At 41.3% G+C, this 18,830-nt stretch overlaps 1 protein-coding gene across 4 annotated transcripts in view; it reads right to left on the minus strand.

Moving 5' to 3' along the window:
- Positions 1-18,830, minus strand: part of LOC118313966 (aminopeptidase O (putative)) — a 70,361-nt gene that overhangs the window by 27,764 nt on the left and 23,767 nt on the right. For 3 of the 4 annotated variants that reach the window (XM_035639981.2, XM_035639982.2, XM_035639980.2), the window contains exons 9-14: positions 14,486-14,588; positions 14,215-14,322; positions 12,893-12,936; positions 10,409-10,469; positions 6,509-6,571; positions 5,183-5,269 (exon numbers count right to left, since the gene is read on the minus strand). In XM_035639981.2, coding sequence (XP_035495874.1) covers positions 5,183-5,269; positions 6,509-6,571; positions 10,409-10,469; positions 12,893-12,936; positions 14,215-14,322; positions 14,486-14,588 — 466 coding nt within the window. The remainder of the gene's footprint in view (positions 1-5,182; positions 5,270-6,508; positions 6,572-10,408; positions 10,470-12,892; positions 12,937-14,214; positions 14,323-14,485; positions 14,589-18,830) is intronic. The other variant, XM_035639983.2, reaches the window with a different exon arrangement.

Consider the following 18,830-nt stretch of genomic DNA (forward strand, 5'->3'; position numbering starts at 1 on the left):
ACTTAATTTCTCTATAGGTTTACATTATCTCCTAAAATAGAAGTTGGCATCTGGGTATTAATGGAGTTTTTTTTGTTGTTTTTTTTAACTCTGGGCCTCACGCTTCAGAGTGGTAGAGTTTGTTATCATTAATGCATGGTTGCTGACCCTGAGTGGCAGTATGTGCAAGCGCTAACACACAGCATAGAGGTAATGTACAGCAGGAAGAGAAGATTGTGAAACCTGTTGAGTGAAAACATCAAACTCAAAACATCAGATTTGATATTAGCTGATTGCACCCGCTTAACCACAACTAAACTAAATGGCGGCACATGTTAAAAATAATAATAACGAGATAATGATCCACCCAAGACTGAAAGTTTATATTTGACCATGGACATAATAGCAAAACAATCTCACCACAAAGTTCATTTAGTGGCTGTTTCTGGAGCTTTTAGTCGTATCAAATAATCTTGCTCAGCTGATGGAGTTTACCCAGATGTTGTGAGATTGTGAAAAAATTGTTATTTCCAATTTTTGTGAGTGCAGTGCTCAAATTGAAAGCTGCAAAACAGCCATGGACCCTGCAATGAGGCTGTTTTTTCGGCTATTATGGCCAATGGCAGTAATATCTGGCTTTTTGCAGTGTCCTCAATAACAGTTTAATCTCCAAACTGCACTAAAGAATCTATTTACCTGCTTAACTTGTTGACCTACAGTATGTATGAACTGCATTTGTCTTACAAGCCACAATAATCAGCTTTAACTGCTAAATATTGTAATAGATCTTGAAGGTTTGCGTTAGTAAATTGAACCTGAGTCTGTTTCACCAGATGGCACTCAGCAGTTTGACGTGCAGTTTCAAGACAGTCTGTTCCTCTGACCCTGATGTTGTTGACATTTTTTCTTGGCCAAAAACATAAACCTGATGGTACATGTTTTTACAGTAGCCAATTCCATTGACCAAGGAAGGTGCAAATGAGGTGACAGAGTGACACTGACTCATCGTATATGTGATGTTACCATGGCACCTGGGAAGACGTCTCTTTTCTGAGATCCAGTATCACCCTTAGCCTATGCCTTCCTCTACAATCTGTGCACGTGTGTGTGTGTGTGTGTGTGTGTGTGTGTGTGTGTGAGTGAGTGTGTGTGTGTAGTGCGTATAATCATGTTTCTGGCATGTATGAGATCAATAAAGTACATCTATCCAAGTACATCTATCTATCTTAAGATGGTTCAAATAATACTACTAAGTCATAAGTTGTTGTTGAAAACAATTAGGAAAATACAAACAATAATAAATCACATTAATTGGTGATTCACAATTAAGATCGCAATGTCCACCAAATAATTGTCATTAGTGTCTCGAAGGCTGGTGGATGGATGTTAATTCGCAGCCTCAGATTCAGAGGAGTGTGCAGTGCAAAGTTTAAAACAGTGTGGAGCAGAACAATTTTAGCAGGAATGACAAAAATTCAGTATCATACAATTTCCGGGATTTGTTTATCCAGGGGAAGAGCCATTGCGACACTGTTCATATACATAACCTTATCACATAAGAATGGAAGGCACTAGATGTGCAATACTGTATTTAGTCTACTGTAACCTAGTGCAAAAAATATGAAAAATTGCATCTGGAGATTATTTACTTCACTAACATTAACAGCTTTAAATCACCAGATCAGAATACAGTTTAAATTTCGACTACTATGTGAGGCTTGTATTAGGAAAGGTTTAGGAAAGGAGCATTTAGTTGCCAAAAAAAGGTTGACCAACATCTCCTGCTACTCACAGAGCTTTTTTCCCCCTACAGGGTTTCCTGTCCTGATCACCAGGGGCAGACGGACCCTCTCATTACAGCGACCGCAGATGAAAATGAGAGCAAAATGGGGCCCATTACCACACGGGCGTGACTAATATCCCTCCACACACACGCACGCTCGCCACACGTGCACATCCAAGTCACACGTGCGCACCAAATAAAAGTCAGACGCGCACGACGAGATGCTCGTGAATCAGTAACGTTACACAGAAACAAAGACGAGAGGAAGTTGGGAATAAACTTTGGCTCTATTAAATTGACCAGATCCTAGGCTGCTCTGTGGGGGGTGTCTGGCTCCTTACTACTATTTGAATCTGTAGGTGTGTGTGTGTGTGTGTGTGTGTGTGTGTGTATTCCCTAATCATCCATGATGTCATTAGTGTTTAATGCGACCTCAGCTCAGCCTAGTTCCTGCCCACTAGGAGTCTCGCCTGCTCCATTCCCTCCCTCACCATCTCCTTCCTCTCTTCCAAACCACGCTCACCAGCCCTGTGATATTACATCTCTTGTGTGCTTCACTCATCTCTTCAAATATCCATCTTCTCCGTGTCCTCAAATGACCGCAGCGCAGTCATTACCTCAGCGAAATTCACAATCATCAACCTCTAACCCACCACTAGTCTCGCAGTCGCTTCAATCCTCGGCTCCCAACATCCTGCCATGCCAATTTCTGTATTATTTTATACCTTGTTTTTGTTGGGTTTTTTTTATGTCGTGCCATCACCTATTTCTTCTCTTTCCCTAGAGAATAATCTGCCCTTTTCTGTCCAATTGTATTATTTCATCCAAGCTCATCATTTTTGTGGCTCAAATATATGTTTTGATTCCAACTTGATCTAAAGGTCAGACAATTTTTCTAGGGTGAGAAATTAGACTCAATATGGTAATGTGTATAACATGATCTACAAAAATTTCAAATAAGATTTACAAATGAAAACAAGATATTTAACAACTATAGGTGCAAAACTGTAGACTTTGAAAGTAAATACATGGTTTAAATAAGCTGCTGCTTGGTAGCGGAAATTATCTTTTGTTGGGAAAACAGCCAGTCCATGCAAAAAGCGATTACTTTTCAAATAACATCTGGCTCTCCTTTTTGCTTTGACCAGCTGTCTATGGTAAATATATGTATTCTGGTGGCTGGTGACGAAGTATTACGTCAGTAAAAAGTCATAACCTTCATTGAAAGCCCAGATGTCCCATTTCAACCAGCACTTAAACGCAGCATGCATTTGTGGATCTGTGTGGAGCTGGAGACTGTGAAAAGAGTCTCTAAAACTCCACACACCTCGTGAACTGTGTGTTTTAGGCAATCCATTGACACACATTTAACAATATCTGAATACAAACAAAAGAAATTTCACAAATATGTGGACACATTGAATATACAGACAGCTTTTTTCAACAGCGAAAATGATCAGATCCTTGAAGTTAAAAATCTGTGTGTAAAATATTAATATTAAATCTTAGGTTGTGGTGTGTGCAATTGTTTTACATGTGGTTCAAATTGCTTGGTATTTGTGTGTGGACTGGAACATGCATTTACGAGCACCCAAAAGTATGCACAAATCTTTGCACACATTCGTAAATCTAATTTCTCATTCCATGCTCCAATTGTGTCGTCATATGTGATTCATCCCAACTTCTTTCTTCCCCCTTTTACTTCTCTTTTCCCTGTGTTTTTTACTACCTTCTCTATGTTTTTTTCCCCCTTCTTTTTCCCCCATTGCCCATCGGGTCTGCTGAGTGATTTATAGCCTTGCAATAGGCTGGTAGACGGAGGGAAGAGAGAGAGGGAGGAGAGGCAGATAAAGAGAGGAGGGGTTGAGCAGAAATTGGGCTGTTTGGCGTTTGAAGTACATGAAGGAGTAATATAAAATACACCTGGTCCATCCATGGGGCACTCTCTGTACACAGAAACAAAGGGAGGGGTGGTAGACGTAGGGGAGGTGAGAGGAGCAGGCCGGGCCGCAGGGAAGAGAAGGGTGGATAGAAAAAGGGGGAGGAGGGGTCACTTCGTGTTTCCTTTCAGGATGGCTTTTATGGTGTAACTTCAAACGCTGACCTCCCACACCCCCCGCCCCTACATCCCCCTGCTCCCTCACTCCATCCGTTCCTCCCCTCCTCTTTCTCACTATTGTGTATGGCCAAGTGGACAGTAATTGGCTATTCTTTCATGAGGCAGATTTCATGAAATCTGCCTCCCTCCCCCCCCCCCCCCACAGGAAGGGGCCCTTTCGCAGCCCCTCAGAAGTAAGAGTATTTGTGTGTATGTGTGTGTGTACGTTAAAAGACAGTAGGTATCAGGTGGTTGAAGGGAGCTGCACTGGCTGCGGACTCTACAGGCATTTGAATACACCGTGTGCTCCAAGATTACGACACAGGACTTGGATTGGAGGTAATCTAATAAAGAGAAATCATGTTCCCACATGAGGTTTTATGAAACATGCCCTGGATTTGAGGTACTGCTTAGAAATGTAAACCCTTGCTTATGAATAAAGTGTACCTTACAGTATTAAATGGAAATTTAAAACCCCCAAAGGTCATCGGATATATACAATAGTCTTAGCAACGAATGGGTGTTTTATTTTTCCTTCCACCAAAGGGCACTTACCTAACTTATTAATGCCATAAAATGTACCGTACAAAAACGATAAGAGGCTTTGCAAATGATTCTTACAGTCTACAATATCTGAGAATATTACAAATGATATATAAAAGCTGCTCTACTCGCACTAATGACTTCTGGCCCTCTGTGGCTTATAGATCAGTGTGCGTTCATTAATGATGCAGGCTTGTGTGCAAGTGTGTGCGTCAATTAGTGTGTGGAGGGGATTAGCCGTCCCCAGAGAGCCCTAATTAACACTACACACAGGCAAATCCATCTTTTTTTGGATCATTTTCATGGTATTTTTCACCTTTTATTTAATTATTGGTCACAAACAGTATAAAGTGACAGTGAGTATGGAAAGACAAGTAGGGATATAACAAGTATCAAGGCCATGTTCAAACCCTGAATGTGCCCCAGACAAACACACGCACACATTCTCACATATGCATTGACCATGACCCCACAGACACACAAACAGGAGGTTATGTGATGTATACAACCTCCTAAAAAGGTTAAATACCAGTGCAAGGGACACCACATAAACACAGATTTGAACAAGTACAGGGTAGTCTGTCTTCGAAGAGACACAACACATCAACGTAATTTGGGATAATTGTGTTGTCAGACAAATAAAAACTACCGTAGAGGAACTTTACAAAAGCAAAAACCCAGTTGGAAAGGTAGAGGTTTCCCAAAGAGAGAAGGGACAGGTTTGGACTAAAACAGAGGGAAGGTAGATATTGGCCCTAATACACTAGAGCGCCTCCTACCTCTTTGTAGTTCACCTTGGGCTCTACTCTCCTCCGCTTTCTGCCCTTCCCCTGATGACTCTGACTGAGGAGAATCCATTTTACAACCTGCAGGAGGGAGGATAGTGGGGTGAGGCGGGAAAAAGATGACAGAGTAGGGGTAGAGGAGGAGACAGGAAAGTAGAAGGGTTTTGAGTGACATGGGTGAGACAGAATGGTGGAGAAAACAGGAGAAAAGCAGAGGTAATGATGAAGGTGTAACAATGACAGGGGAAAAAAGGAGAAAGAAAGGGAGTGAAAGAAAGAATGAGTGGTTACATCATAAATGCAAACAGACTTTCTGTGTCTCAAGTGGTAAATGCACATATACACACTCTCAGTGAGCCACTAGCATGCAAGCCCCTGAGAGAGTGTAAAGTGGAAACTCTATAGTCCGCTCTCTCTTACACACTCACATTAATTCAAACCTTTCAGCGCTCACTCGCGCTCCATATATAACCAACAGAAACTGCCGGCGAAGACAAAAGAGTAATAGTGAAAGTATATTTCTGTGACGGAGCCTGGAGCGCAGCGGCTCCCTACACCACAGATCACCATTAAACAGCCAATCACGATCAAGGCCAAACTCCATGTACACTCACTGACTCATCTCCTTCAATCTTTATACACAGCTCGAAGATTTTTTTTTTTTTTTTAACGTGTGGTTTCCTAACAGAAACAACACAAAAAGAGTATAAGTGATTTTTTTGAGATGCAATCACTCAAGCATTCTTTGCATTTTAAGGTATTTATAATATACTCGACGAATAATCCGTTAAGATCTGATTCAGATTTATGTGACTGGACAGAAAAATGGGAGGAGAGGAAAATAAAGGCAAAGCATTCAAGAAACAACATAGGACCTTCATAGGAAATCTGAGAGGTAACAGAGAATGACACGCAACAGATGTACAGCGCTGTGTGCCACACTTCACTCAGAGACAGACAGAGGGAGAGACCGATCGTGGGGAGTAAATGGGCAAAAAAGAGCTAGATGGAGCACAAGAGAGGTGGAGATAAGAAATGATATCAAACATTGTGAAACAGAGTGTGTGAATGAGGATCAGAGGAGAAAACCAGAAAAGAAGCAGCAAAGAGAAACAATGGGAAATAACTGAGTGAAGGAAAAGAGAGTGATGAGAATCAGATCCAGCGGTCTAAGGTGCAATATTTCCAAAAATGAGAGCTGCCCCCAAGTCGGTCTCTGCCACTCCCTGAAGACAAGGAGAAGAAGATACAAGAAAAGAGAGAAGAGGTGGAGAGAGAGAGAAAGAAAGAGAGAGAGAGAGAGAGAGAGTGGGTGCTTACCTCAGCTTTGACTTCTTCTACCAGCCTCGCCTGTGACCACACGGCGCTCCTTTCATACAGCCACTGAACGACAGAGAAGAAGGGAGAGCAGTGAGCCGGGGGCAAGTGATCAGGACATAGTGGAATGCTTTGCAGAGGCAGAGGCAGAGAGAGAGAGAGAGAGAGAGCAAGCAAGGCAGGAAGGGGAGGGAGAAACGAGAGGTGGGAGGAGAGGGAGGAGGTTGGAGCGCGATCACTTGTTTCGCTGACGGAAACTCGCGACTTGACTCCGGAGGATGAGAGAAAGGATGAATAGTGGAGGAGAGGAAAAGGGGGGCGTTAAAAAAACATCACCTGAATTAGCCTACCAGCAACTACAGGACTTACAGTCACCTCAGTTCAGCACACACACACGTATAGCAATACATGCAAACACACACCTACGCACCTAGGAGAGCATCTAGTAGGCACGCGCACACACACACACACACACACACACACACACACACACACACACACACACACACACACACACACACACACACACACACACACACACACACACACACACACACACACACACACACACACACACACACACACACACACACACACACACACACACACACACACACACACACCACTTACTCTCTAACCTTCTAAGCTTCCAGCAGAGCCACTGCTTGACTGATGTGAATCACACACAGGAACTATGACGGACGGTGTGGGCTGTGTATGTGCGTGATATGTGTGTGTATGTGGGTGTTTTTTTGGGTGTGCTTGTATCGTGGGTAAAATGATGAGATACTCATGATGAAGACTGTAGTGCATGGAAAAAAGGTCTCTGTGATATAATATAACACACCACACACACACAAGTGCAAGATGCAGCGGTGCCATACAACGTATTACTGCTGCGCAATCCATAATAACACTCACACATTCCCAGGTGCATGCAGCGTTTCAGCTATTATTACCACAGCCACACACAAAAGTTAAATACTATAACTGCATGCCAGTGTAGTTCTCAATGTGTATTACACAAAAGTACTCCAGCAGAAATAGCACAACAGTGTGTGAAGACGCCAAGGACAGAGGGAGAGGTGGACACGGAGAGGTACAGTGAGAGAGGGAGGTGTGGGCTGTATAGAATGTGGTGAGTGTTGAAACAGTAAATTGGCATTGTGTAACAGGACACCACACGAAGCTCTTTTGCTGCCATGATCCCCACTACCATTCCCTGAATAGCAAGGCTTTTGTCCACCTCTAACTCTCTCTCTTCGTCGTGTGCCCAGTTCGGTGTTGGTGCATCACAGTTTCAGTTTAAATAGTAATTAGTGGGTTTTGTTTGGTCTTAGTTGAGCTATCTGTAAACATCCGTCATCATTTTTGCCATTACAGAAACAATTTAGAATCAGCTTTATTTGCCAAGTATGTGAACACATACAATTAACATTTGACTCTGATTTTATATTTACATATAAATAGACATACCGCTGGTAACAAGGACATCAGAAAAAGAAGATTAGACAAAGATGTTCAAGAAAAGGATGAGACAAATAATTAATACTTGATAAATATGTGATGTTGAATAATAACTAATGCTTCTCAAAAAATTGTGGATCCATTTTCCCTGAGTAAATTTTTTACATATCAGGATTTGAGTCTGACTGAGTCGTTATATACAAAAAGTAATCAAGTCTGACAGCCTGCCTGAATTTTTAACCTTTGAAAACCTTTTTATAAGAGATAAAAACTGTTTATATAACTATGTTACATCAGTCTGTTGATTGGTAGCAAAAGTGTGATAATTGATGACCTAAAAGGCAAGCATAAAACATGAATCGGAGTTGTAGGAGAATGTATCAGGCTGAAAGATCTGGCGAATAAAGGGCACAGTCTTTATTTAAACAAGGTAACTCAGCCTGGATCCATCATCCCATTGGGAGTGCTTACTCATCTAAACTGTGAGGTCTAAAATAGGCCCGGCACTGGCCTTCCCATTCCACATCTCTTAGTCCGGGATCGGCGAATGTCATTGTTTATTATTAGGCCAAACCATTTCCTGCCTTTCTCCAATTGAAGAGTACTGTCGAGCGATGGATGGGAGGCAGAGAGCGAGAGAGGCAGAGAGTGGCAGAGAGAGAGATTTTGAAAATGTGTTTGTGTCTATCGTACATAATACACAAGCACTTGCATTTGTAAAAGGTTTCAATCGATCTGGCTGATCTTATTAGCCCGGTGACTTGCACATCAAACAAAAAAAAAGCCTCTGCAAGAACACTCTAGCCATTGCCCAATCAGGTGTGAGAAAACAGTAGCCCCTCCACGCGGTCCTTCCCTCCCTCAGAGGCCCCTGAAAGGCTCCGGTTACATCATCACATAATGTGAAAGGTGAAGGTTCCCAGACGGCAACACAAGCAGAGACTCACAAAAAAGCACAAACACACAGTTATAATTAAGATCAGTTGCCATGGAGATAGGAGAATTGAAGAAGCTGTTAAAGTGGATTGATTGTGTGTGCGTGCGTGCGTGTGTGCTTGAGCGCCTTGCAATCCTTGCATCTTTAACAATGGGTCTTACTCCATTAGAGGGCAGATGCCAAGAAGCGCTGATCACCTTGTCAAGATACAGTATCACTCTGGTAAAATGATAATGCTACAACAACACAATGATAAAATGAACTGAAGCTTTTGAGAACCAGCGGGTCATCATCACCCATGATATGATTTGAAATACTGACTTGGAAAATTCAAATAAGCTTTCTTCAAGTTGAACAAATATGATACAGTACGCTGTCATCGGTGCATCACCCTGCCTGTCGCAATTTCAAAATGCCTACAGGCTGTAGTCACACATCATTGGAGCTGAAGTATTAATAGTGTGACAGCTATTTACTTCTCATATGAGACATGATTTTCATTATGGCAGCATCATTATCCTGCCGTTTACAGCTGTTCTGTACATGAAAAATGCGATGCTGCTCTTGTCATCTTAGGGAAAATTAAATGTACTGTAGTTTAGGCTCCAATCTGGAACTACCTTAACACTGCTGTCTCTTCATTGGATCCGTAGAAAACGTTTTAACCTACATTGTATACAAGTCTGTGAAATGATTTCACAGCATATTCGTTTTATTTTCAACGATGATAACCTTCAGGTGTAGCTTTCAAAACAAGCCGATAGTTTTTTTTAACAAAGCCAACAAGGATACTGAATGATCTTGCAGTTGTCAGTGAACACAAAATTACTAAAATGGAAAAAAAGTAAACTGAAGTATAAATTCTGTATTTTACATAATTACAAAAAGGCAAAACGACAGCTACAGCATGTCAGAGTGGAAAGAATATATTTTGGTAACCCTAAGGTGAGACAAAAATATGTCATCAGCCAGTTCAAACCAGGACTGGAAACAACGTATCTCTTGTATTAGTATAACCAGAAACCAGTCGGGTGAAAAGACAAGGACTGCACAATACTTCAGGATCAAAACCAAAAAACAAAAGCAGTGTTCTTATCTGTGGCTATTACCTCCATATAGTAAAGAAAAAAATAAGAACAAGAACATAACTTAAGTATTTACTTATTTCATAGTAAAGACATGTTCCCTTTGAACTCATAAAAATACTGCAAGTGCTAGACTATAAACACAAACTAGCAGTGAAGCTAAACTATTAGTTTAAATAATCAAATATAATTCAATTAATATTTTTTCTGTCTAACTTGATTAAAGAATCAATCATAACATACATCTTATTCAGCCTTAAAATACATTCAATAAAAAAATGCACCTTCAATATATAAAACACATATACTGTATTGTATAAAAGCGACATGTTAAATGTTTCTAGTATATTTTGATACATTTTAAAGGGAGAGAAAAAATAGAGAAAAAGCAGAGAAAAGTCAGACTCCTCATACCTTTGGAATTCCCGGTCGATCAAGCCAGTCAGCATAAATAGCACTGAGGGTGAGGCCTTTTCTGGAACACAATGGTACAAGTGTTAGTACTATTCACATTATTATGGCAATGACTGTTATTGCCCAAGACACCCAATGAAAACATGGCTCTGGGAAAATATTGTTAGGGTCATGGTGGACTTGAGGTCTAGGCCAACACCTTAAACAAAACGAGGGGCACACCCACTTTCCCATACAAGGACAAGCAAACAGGCATGTACAGACAATGAATTGGATTTCTATGTATGCATGTACCGTGAAGAAATTATGTATATATACACAAGTTTGTAGCTGAGGAAGGACTGATGTGGATGGTTTACCAATGAAAATGGCCATGTAGTAAACACCATACACAGAACACATAGAGTGACACGGGTTGCTTTCAGAAAAAGAAGTGAATGCAAAACAAACATTCACCAGGCAGTCTGTAGTTTGTATGACAACTATAGAGTATGCAAAGTACACACCAGGTCAAAGAGTAACTACTCAGCCTCCCCGCCCCCCCCCCATCATCAAGACAGCCTGCCTGCGCTTAAAATTCCACATTAGGGTACTACGACGGTATTACTGTACATTAATCTGTGATCATCAGTCCACTAAATGGGTAATTTGGAAAGTTGTAATTTACATTTTTGTACACTCAGTTATGCTCCTCAAACTGGAGCTTAATTAGCTATTCCCTACATTGGCCAAATCAACTTCTGAATGAACCTTTTGCATGCAGAAGAAACAGTAGATTAGGAGAACTCAAGTGAACCCACAATTCTTTTCTTTCTTTTTTTTATACTAAGCAAACGGGCAGGGACATCTGGGTAAATGAGCCAATGCCCTGGGCCCAGCAGAACTCTCTAATAGTCTATGAATATTTTTCAAAAAATCTTTTGAAGTAATGCAAATGCTAGATATACTATTTCTATATCACTTTCCCGTGACAATGTGCGGCCACAAACTTGTCAACTTTTACAGCTTGACTCTGTCTGCCTCATCGTTATTTTTTAAAAACTGTGGGGCTAATTTTAACATGCTGAGGATTTATTTGCTGCTGAAAGTGCTGAAGCAACACACCAAGAGACTAGTTGACAGACTGACCAACGTGGAGCCATACTGCTGCGTGTTCGGCTGAAAACCGTTTAGAGCAGCTAAAATTTTGCTGCAAGGTCAAGCCAGTGATCCTTGCTTCCACACACTTGTTAAGTCTAAATCCTCCTGCGTCATTTCCTATTGTACATTTGCTGAAAACTTTGGCAGATGGAGAGTGGACTTTCAGTGAATTGAACCAGATAAAAATATCTTTTATACTCTACAGTGTCCTACTACAGGAGGTAATATTCCCAATAAAGGACCAATTTGCCCTGAAACTGGACATTAAAAGTGTCACTGAGGACCAAAAGGAAAATTCACCACTTGGCATGTGGAGTTGAACCATAGACGCTACACAAAGACTAAACATCTGCCACATCAACAGTGAGACACTATTAAATAGGATTACATGGGATTATGTGAGGATCGTCCTTGTCTATGGCAAACAAAGGGTTAATACAGTTAATCCACTGCATGACGTGTCACATATTGTTTAATAATAGGACTAGATATAAATATGTGTTGTATCTCACAAAAGCAGATACAACATGAGCATACTAGTTTCTTAATGATGGGATTAGAAACTAAAATTCAATTCGGTTACTCATCTTAACAGTGATACAAGGGAGCATACCTTTTAGAAAGATTGACTATGAGTCCTGGAAAATAGTGGCTTTTTATTGACAAATATCCATAAATATAATGTTGTTTTTTTAAATGTGTTTAACCACTTTTATGTTTTAGTCTTGAATGGGAAAGGATATTTGACCATGCACCCTGTGTCTTGAGTGTCTATTCTAATCAGAAACCTTGCTGTTCTACTGGGCTGTTGAGTGAAAGAGGCATCAGATCCAAATATTGACTGTCCTCAGCTCCCTTTGTTTAATTCGGTCAATGTCTGCCAGCACAGCAGCGCACTTCACATGACAGAAAAGGCAAAGAACAACAACATTGATTGCTGAGGAGGAGATAGAGGCATATGAAAAGTACGGCTGAGGGTGAAATGGGCAGAGTGAAAGACAGACGGGGAGAAAAGAGAAACAGCAAGACAGGCAGAGGAAGAGGTTAATGAGGCAATCAGGAGAAATAGAGAACTGAATGATTAAACAAGTGAAGAGAGGGAGAGAGAAAATTAGAGAGGAGGAGAGCAGGAGGAGCAGTTATCCTTTTACAATTTAATTAATATGAGAGACTGGATGAGACTGCTCTCTTAACAGGATTGGTGTTGGGAGCTTTCTCTGGCCTCCTTTCCACAGCAGGACCAAGTTAGTTGAAGAACAGTGGCCAAATCAACACATGTACATGACATAAAATCCACAAACAGATCACATCTGTTACCAGAAAAAGTCAAAGCCATTTACATACCTCTCCATGTCGGGAAAGGTAATTAGCAGCATTCGCAGGAAATCCTGTCCAAAAAAGAAAAAGAGAAAAAGGACAGACAGAAATGGAGGCATTCAGGGAGGTGTGGGAGAAAGAAAAAGAGAAAGAGAAAGGCATACCTGGTCTGAAGTCAGGACTACAAGGTCAAGCAGTGTTTATGTAACATCCATTATTTAGTGGGAAGACTCAACCTGCCACTGAGGACACAAGAGCCAGGTGGAACTCATCACATATCACACACACACACACGCACACGCACGCACACACGCACACACGCACGCACGCACGCACGCACGCACGCACACGCACACACACACTTCCAGGTGTGATCACTCAGCCTCGTGGCCCCCGGCAGAATAAACATATGTGGCTGAGCTGCTGATGTAGAGTCATCAATTTGAAAAGCTGCTTCAGCCTCCAATTAATTTATGGGAATAGCATTGTGCCTCAGAGATAGGTCGAATTAAAACAGTGCAAATCTGAGCTCAGATCTTATTAACAGCCACCGAGGTAGCTGCGAGTCAACACTGATATTCTGCATAAAAGATAACTACAGTGCATGTAAAAATGTGAAGCAATGTATTAATCCTGTTTTTATGGCCAATGTGTAAACGGATCGTAAAAACGTAAAATATGTGATCTTCCCTGATCGTTCCCGGGTGCCTTTAACAGCCTGTGGATTGATTTCTATGTAAATGACTCGGTAAGAATTTTATATTTAAAATTATATGGATGTGACGTTTATGCTCACTGCCCATTGCCTTGCTTCTCTTTAACTCCCCTACAGCCCCAACAATGTGCGACACTAGCTAACATTAGAAATGGAGTCTGCTGATGTCAAAAAACAACAACACATACTCCACGTAAGTCTAACTAGTCTTGCATAGCCTGACTTGTCTTCACATTCCTTTTTTTTTTTACCATACCACGAATGAATATTCAAATATAGTCATCAATATAGTTTATACTTAATCTATAATAGCATTGTAAATTGTGTTATCTCATCTGTCAACATGTAGCTGGTCGATTGTGTTGGCACATCACTTTGTGTGTATCGCTGTTTTCAAACATGAACTAAATGTCCTGAGTGGTTTCTGGACAGTTTACTGTTCACATTTACATGAGACATTTACATTCTAACAGACAGCCCCTTTTGCAAAATTTCAGGAAAATGTCCGGACTTCAGTGAATGTCTGAAAGCAGCTTTGGTCACACCCACTTTGGAGTGCGGTTTTCTAAAAGGTTGCATATAGAACCTTCATGTTGAAGAAGTTAAAAATTAATTTCCAATACTACAGCCCTACCTGAGACAAAATGAGTTGCCCGTGGTATTTCTTCACAAACAATCTGAAGAAGTAGATGAACTGTTGCTCCCCCACTTGACTGGCCAAGAACCTGAGGAGGAAGTAACCCTAGACAGAGAACAAGAAGAAAAAAGACAACAAACATGATCCATGCGCGACTATACATCTATAGCAGCATCTATAGTCTTGAGACACCAAGAAAGACATAGTGGACTTTTTTGATAATTTTTTTTTCTTGTCTTTCCATGTGATTTTACCACGTGTCTCTTACCTTGAGGTAGTGGACTTGCATGAAGGTTTTGTCGGGGTTGAGGGCATGTTTAATGGTAGACGAGCCAGACTCACTGACCTGACCGGTGTTTTCCATGTTGGGTCTGCAGAAGGAAAAACGGAGCAGGAAAACAAAAGATACACACAGTAAGATAACGCAGGCAAGACGACAGGCATGTAGTACACAGAGGGAGATAGTTAGCACACAAAGTAATCAGGGAGGTTCCTAGAATATGGCAACGGCAGGTTCAAATACAGAAAAACCAAAACTGAGTGGGATGGTGTGAGAACCTGAGCACAGAGTTTTTCCATTTTATCCCCCTTTAACTGACATGTGAGTTACAGGAAACCACATTTTCTACAGAGCAAGAATACACCGTCAGCAACACTAAATCCAGCCACTCAGCTGATCCTTTCAATGGGGAACACATTGCCAAGTTGCCTTACATTGCCTGCGGCCGGCTGGAAATCAAGCGGCAGATTTATAAATGCACACTATGGTGTATATATGACCTCACAGCACTGCGCTCCGACTTAACTGCCCATGACTCACTGAGCGAAATATTTATAACACTTCCACAAAAAAGCACACCGGTCTACAGGCGCAAAAGGGCCACGCTCTAGGTTTCCCTGTCACACGGGTACAAATCATCCCTTCAACCTCCGTAAACACACAAACAAACACACATTAAACCAATAAAAGCCAAACAAACAGAGCACTGACGTGGGAGCGCAGTGCAATGATAGTTTCAGTTAGCCGGTATTGATCAAGCTGAGCAGATTAACTCGGTGTGCCAATAGGAAGGCCTTGAAGGATCCCCCAGCCGCCAAGTCGATACATGAGGCGCCTGGTCCACCAATCAATACACCCTTCATCACTGGCTAGCACTTTTCCACAGGGCCGCTTCATGACCAGACACGCACACACACAGACAACCAGGGAGACGACACATCCGAATGTTTTACTCACACAGATTCATGTGTGAAGTAAGAACTCAATGATTAATCTTCTGGAGTTAGGCTTCAGCTGTGAGCCACAGTTTGGTCAAATATTTGATGTTTTTTAAGTCTTTGCCGGGGCACGGTGGGCAGAAGAGCAGGGATGGGGGGGATGAAATAGATTGGGGCTAAGGGCAAGAAGATGAGGGGGAGATGTGGAGAAATCGAGGACATGAGATAGCCGGGAATGTTTGGTTTGCCCAGTGGACTGAGAGAGGAAGTCATCAGCATCCTGGAATGTCTAAATTCGACTGGACACACTCTTACAGGGACTTTCATCATGCATATGAGGGTGTGTTCATGTGGATGTGCGCATGTCATAATTGTTGTGTTTGAGAAAAATCACAAACATGACCTGGTTCGGGGAAAATCCATTTCGGAATATTTTAGTAATGATCCTCAGTGACTGTACATCTAAAGCTGCCAATATTCCCAGCCTGTCACTGGACATATAGATTAACAACACATTTGTAAAACACTTACGTTGTGTTGGAACTCATGTTGGAGAATGACTCATTTACCTTATACCCTAATCATGACAATAACATTTTCCCTTTTAAAAATCATATTTTTGACTTGCTCTCTGCCCAGTCTCCTGCCCGTGGTGCCCACGTCTGTCTGTTGCCGCTGATAAGATGAAATGGTTTCTTTTTACAACAGCAGGACGTGCCGTATCCCTGGGAAATATTATGTGTTTGTGTCAGACAGAGAAATTCAGAGGAAAAGAGGGATTGGAGCAAGAAACAAAAACAATGACAGAACATGTATTTCTAGAGGAAGAAAAAAAATGTCTCTGTGCGTCAGTCACCGTTGGCAGAGCAGAGAGAGGAGAAATGTTGATCCATCACTGCCGTGTTAGACAAAGGAACTCCACCCTTCCCACTGTCCAGCCCAGGGATGTATGGATGTGTAAATCCCTGTCTTTTGCTGTCTCTCTTTGTCAGGGATGATTTACTGCAGCTTTAAGCGGAATCGCTGCTCGCTGCCTTGGAGAATCACACAATAGCTCAATGTATTTCAGGATAAATGGTGCTCTTATCTGACTTGTGGGCCATGTGTGTGAGAGGGAGGGTGTTTGTGTGTGTGTGTGTAGCCATGCATACACCTGGGTGTGTCTGAGATTGAGAGAAAAAGAGCAGGAGGAAATCAGGAGCTATTACTGACAGAACTTAATGTCAAATGCACACGCACCCACACACACACATACACACACAGGCAAAGGTTTATAGCTCCGCAAGCCATATCCTGACAAATTACACTGGGTTGACTGTGGAAACCGGATAAGGTAGAGCAGCACTCCCAGCGGCCCAGTAAATCAGCAGGGAGAATGGCGTCTGGCCCAGGCTGCCCTAAATATAACTCATCTGAAATGGACTGATAAACACTGGCCACTGGGGCCCCTGCTGGATCACGGGGTGGCGATTGTGACCCACTGAACTTGGAAAGCGCAACCTGCCATCTTTTCCTGTTTCATTTAAAGCTAGGAGACACGGCTGAAATCAAAAATCACAATGTTATTTCGAAGGTTTTCCAGATAACAAGATCACAATATGGCAGAAAAGGTCAAAAATACAAATAAAGAAGAGAAAGAAAATAAGGGACAGCATGAATGCAGGAAGTAGACAACATCGGGGGTCTATGAACACCAGACTGGTCAAAGGATCAACTGGTATGCAGTAAAAGGTCAGTATAGGTCAATGTCAGTGAACAGCCTGAAAGAATATCCAGGAAGTCATTCACATCTGAAACTGAAGACCATCACTGAGCTGAAACAGGGATTATAATCTCCTGTGCTCATTTATAATGATGTTGATGCCACCTGTGTGATTTCCATGATCACTGAGAAAACTAAAAAGAAAGTAACCCTTTGATTTGAGATTTTCTTCATGTGACACACTTTCTAAGGAGAAGGCTGACCTTCCATGATCAAATTAAACCAACTCTGACTGTTTCACATTGCATCAGACAAAACTCACATGCTACAACTAACAAAAACATCAGTAGCTAATTTAGCTAGTTTTTAACGTGATTTTGCTGAAAATGTTGATATCATTTTTTAATGGGTCCATTATTTCCAACTCTTTGTCACAAATTTTCCTGGGAAGTTTTCTGGAAAAATTATTTATTTATTTATTTGCAACTGGAAAGTTTCTCTGAAAGAACTAGAATCAAAAGGAAAAGATTCAGACAGAAGATAACGAGCCATAAGATAGAAGTATTACATATGATCATGCAGAACCATCATGACTTTATGTATAAAGGTTGATAAACAATAATACTGACTTAATAATAATAATAATAATCAATCATCATCAGAATGTTAGGAGTAGGACACAAACAGAGGCATATAGATATTACTAATAAATGTCATTGGATTTGCAGAATAAATTATGTTATTGACTCATCAAGAAAATGTGTGAGCATGTTTCCTTTACGCAACAACATGCTCTAAAAGATGTGAGGATTTACTTTGGTGCCACTTTTGCAATTACTTTTACTCTTTTATATACGTATATGCTTCCATGTAGCATAATCATGTGTGCATCCAAGCGTATGGGCATGTGTGTGTCTTTCTGTATGAGAGCATCATGTATTGTTTATGCTGTTGTCAGGTGCAGAGAAACCTAATCCTGATCCTCCTAATCACCCGGCTGTCTGCCTCATAGGGGAACACCCTGATAGACGGCGGGACAGACGCAGCTCTCAAGTGCATGTTTAACCCTTTCACTTACACAGTGTCACGATGGGTTCTTTGTTTACGCCTGCCAACATGTGAACAACTGAAATATATGATCAGCATTTCAGTATGTGAAGTGTCACTGAAACCTTTTAAAACTTCTGAAGATGGTCCTTAACAGCAACATATGAGTAAAAAACATTATCACGAGCACTGAGGCTTCACTAACTCAGCTTTTTTGAACCAACTGAATTCATTTGAATTCTGGGTTCTATTAATTCATTACTGTTTCAATTGTTTAATGACAACACATCATTAGCGAAGCGAAACAGATAAAGGTTTGTACGAAGTAGAAACGCCACGATATCAATGAGCCACAGATTTGCTGTTACACTGTTATCTCCAGTAAACAACAATCTTTTATTTATTTATTCAAAGGCAGAGCTAAAATATGAAAGGTGGAAGGCTAACAAGTGTTAGCATTGTCACAGCATGAAAGAGTTAACTCGTGGCTGAAGTTTGCACCTATAATCCCCTGATGACACTGTGCTTCCACCCTGGATAAAACAAACAGGGTGTGGGTCCCACATTGTCAGGATCAGATGAAAAGTTTGTGAGCGTGCTCGACATGACGGTACAGTACACCTGGATATACTTTGTTACCACACCT

The sequence above is a fragment of the Scophthalmus maximus genome, chromosome 19, assembly GCF_022379125.1.
Source record: "Scophthalmus maximus strain ysfricsl-2021 chromosome 19, ASM2237912v1, whole genome shotgun sequence".
NCBI classification, from domain to species: Eukaryota; Metazoa; Chordata; class Actinopteri; order Pleuronectiformes; family Scophthalmidae; genus Scophthalmus; species Scophthalmus maximus.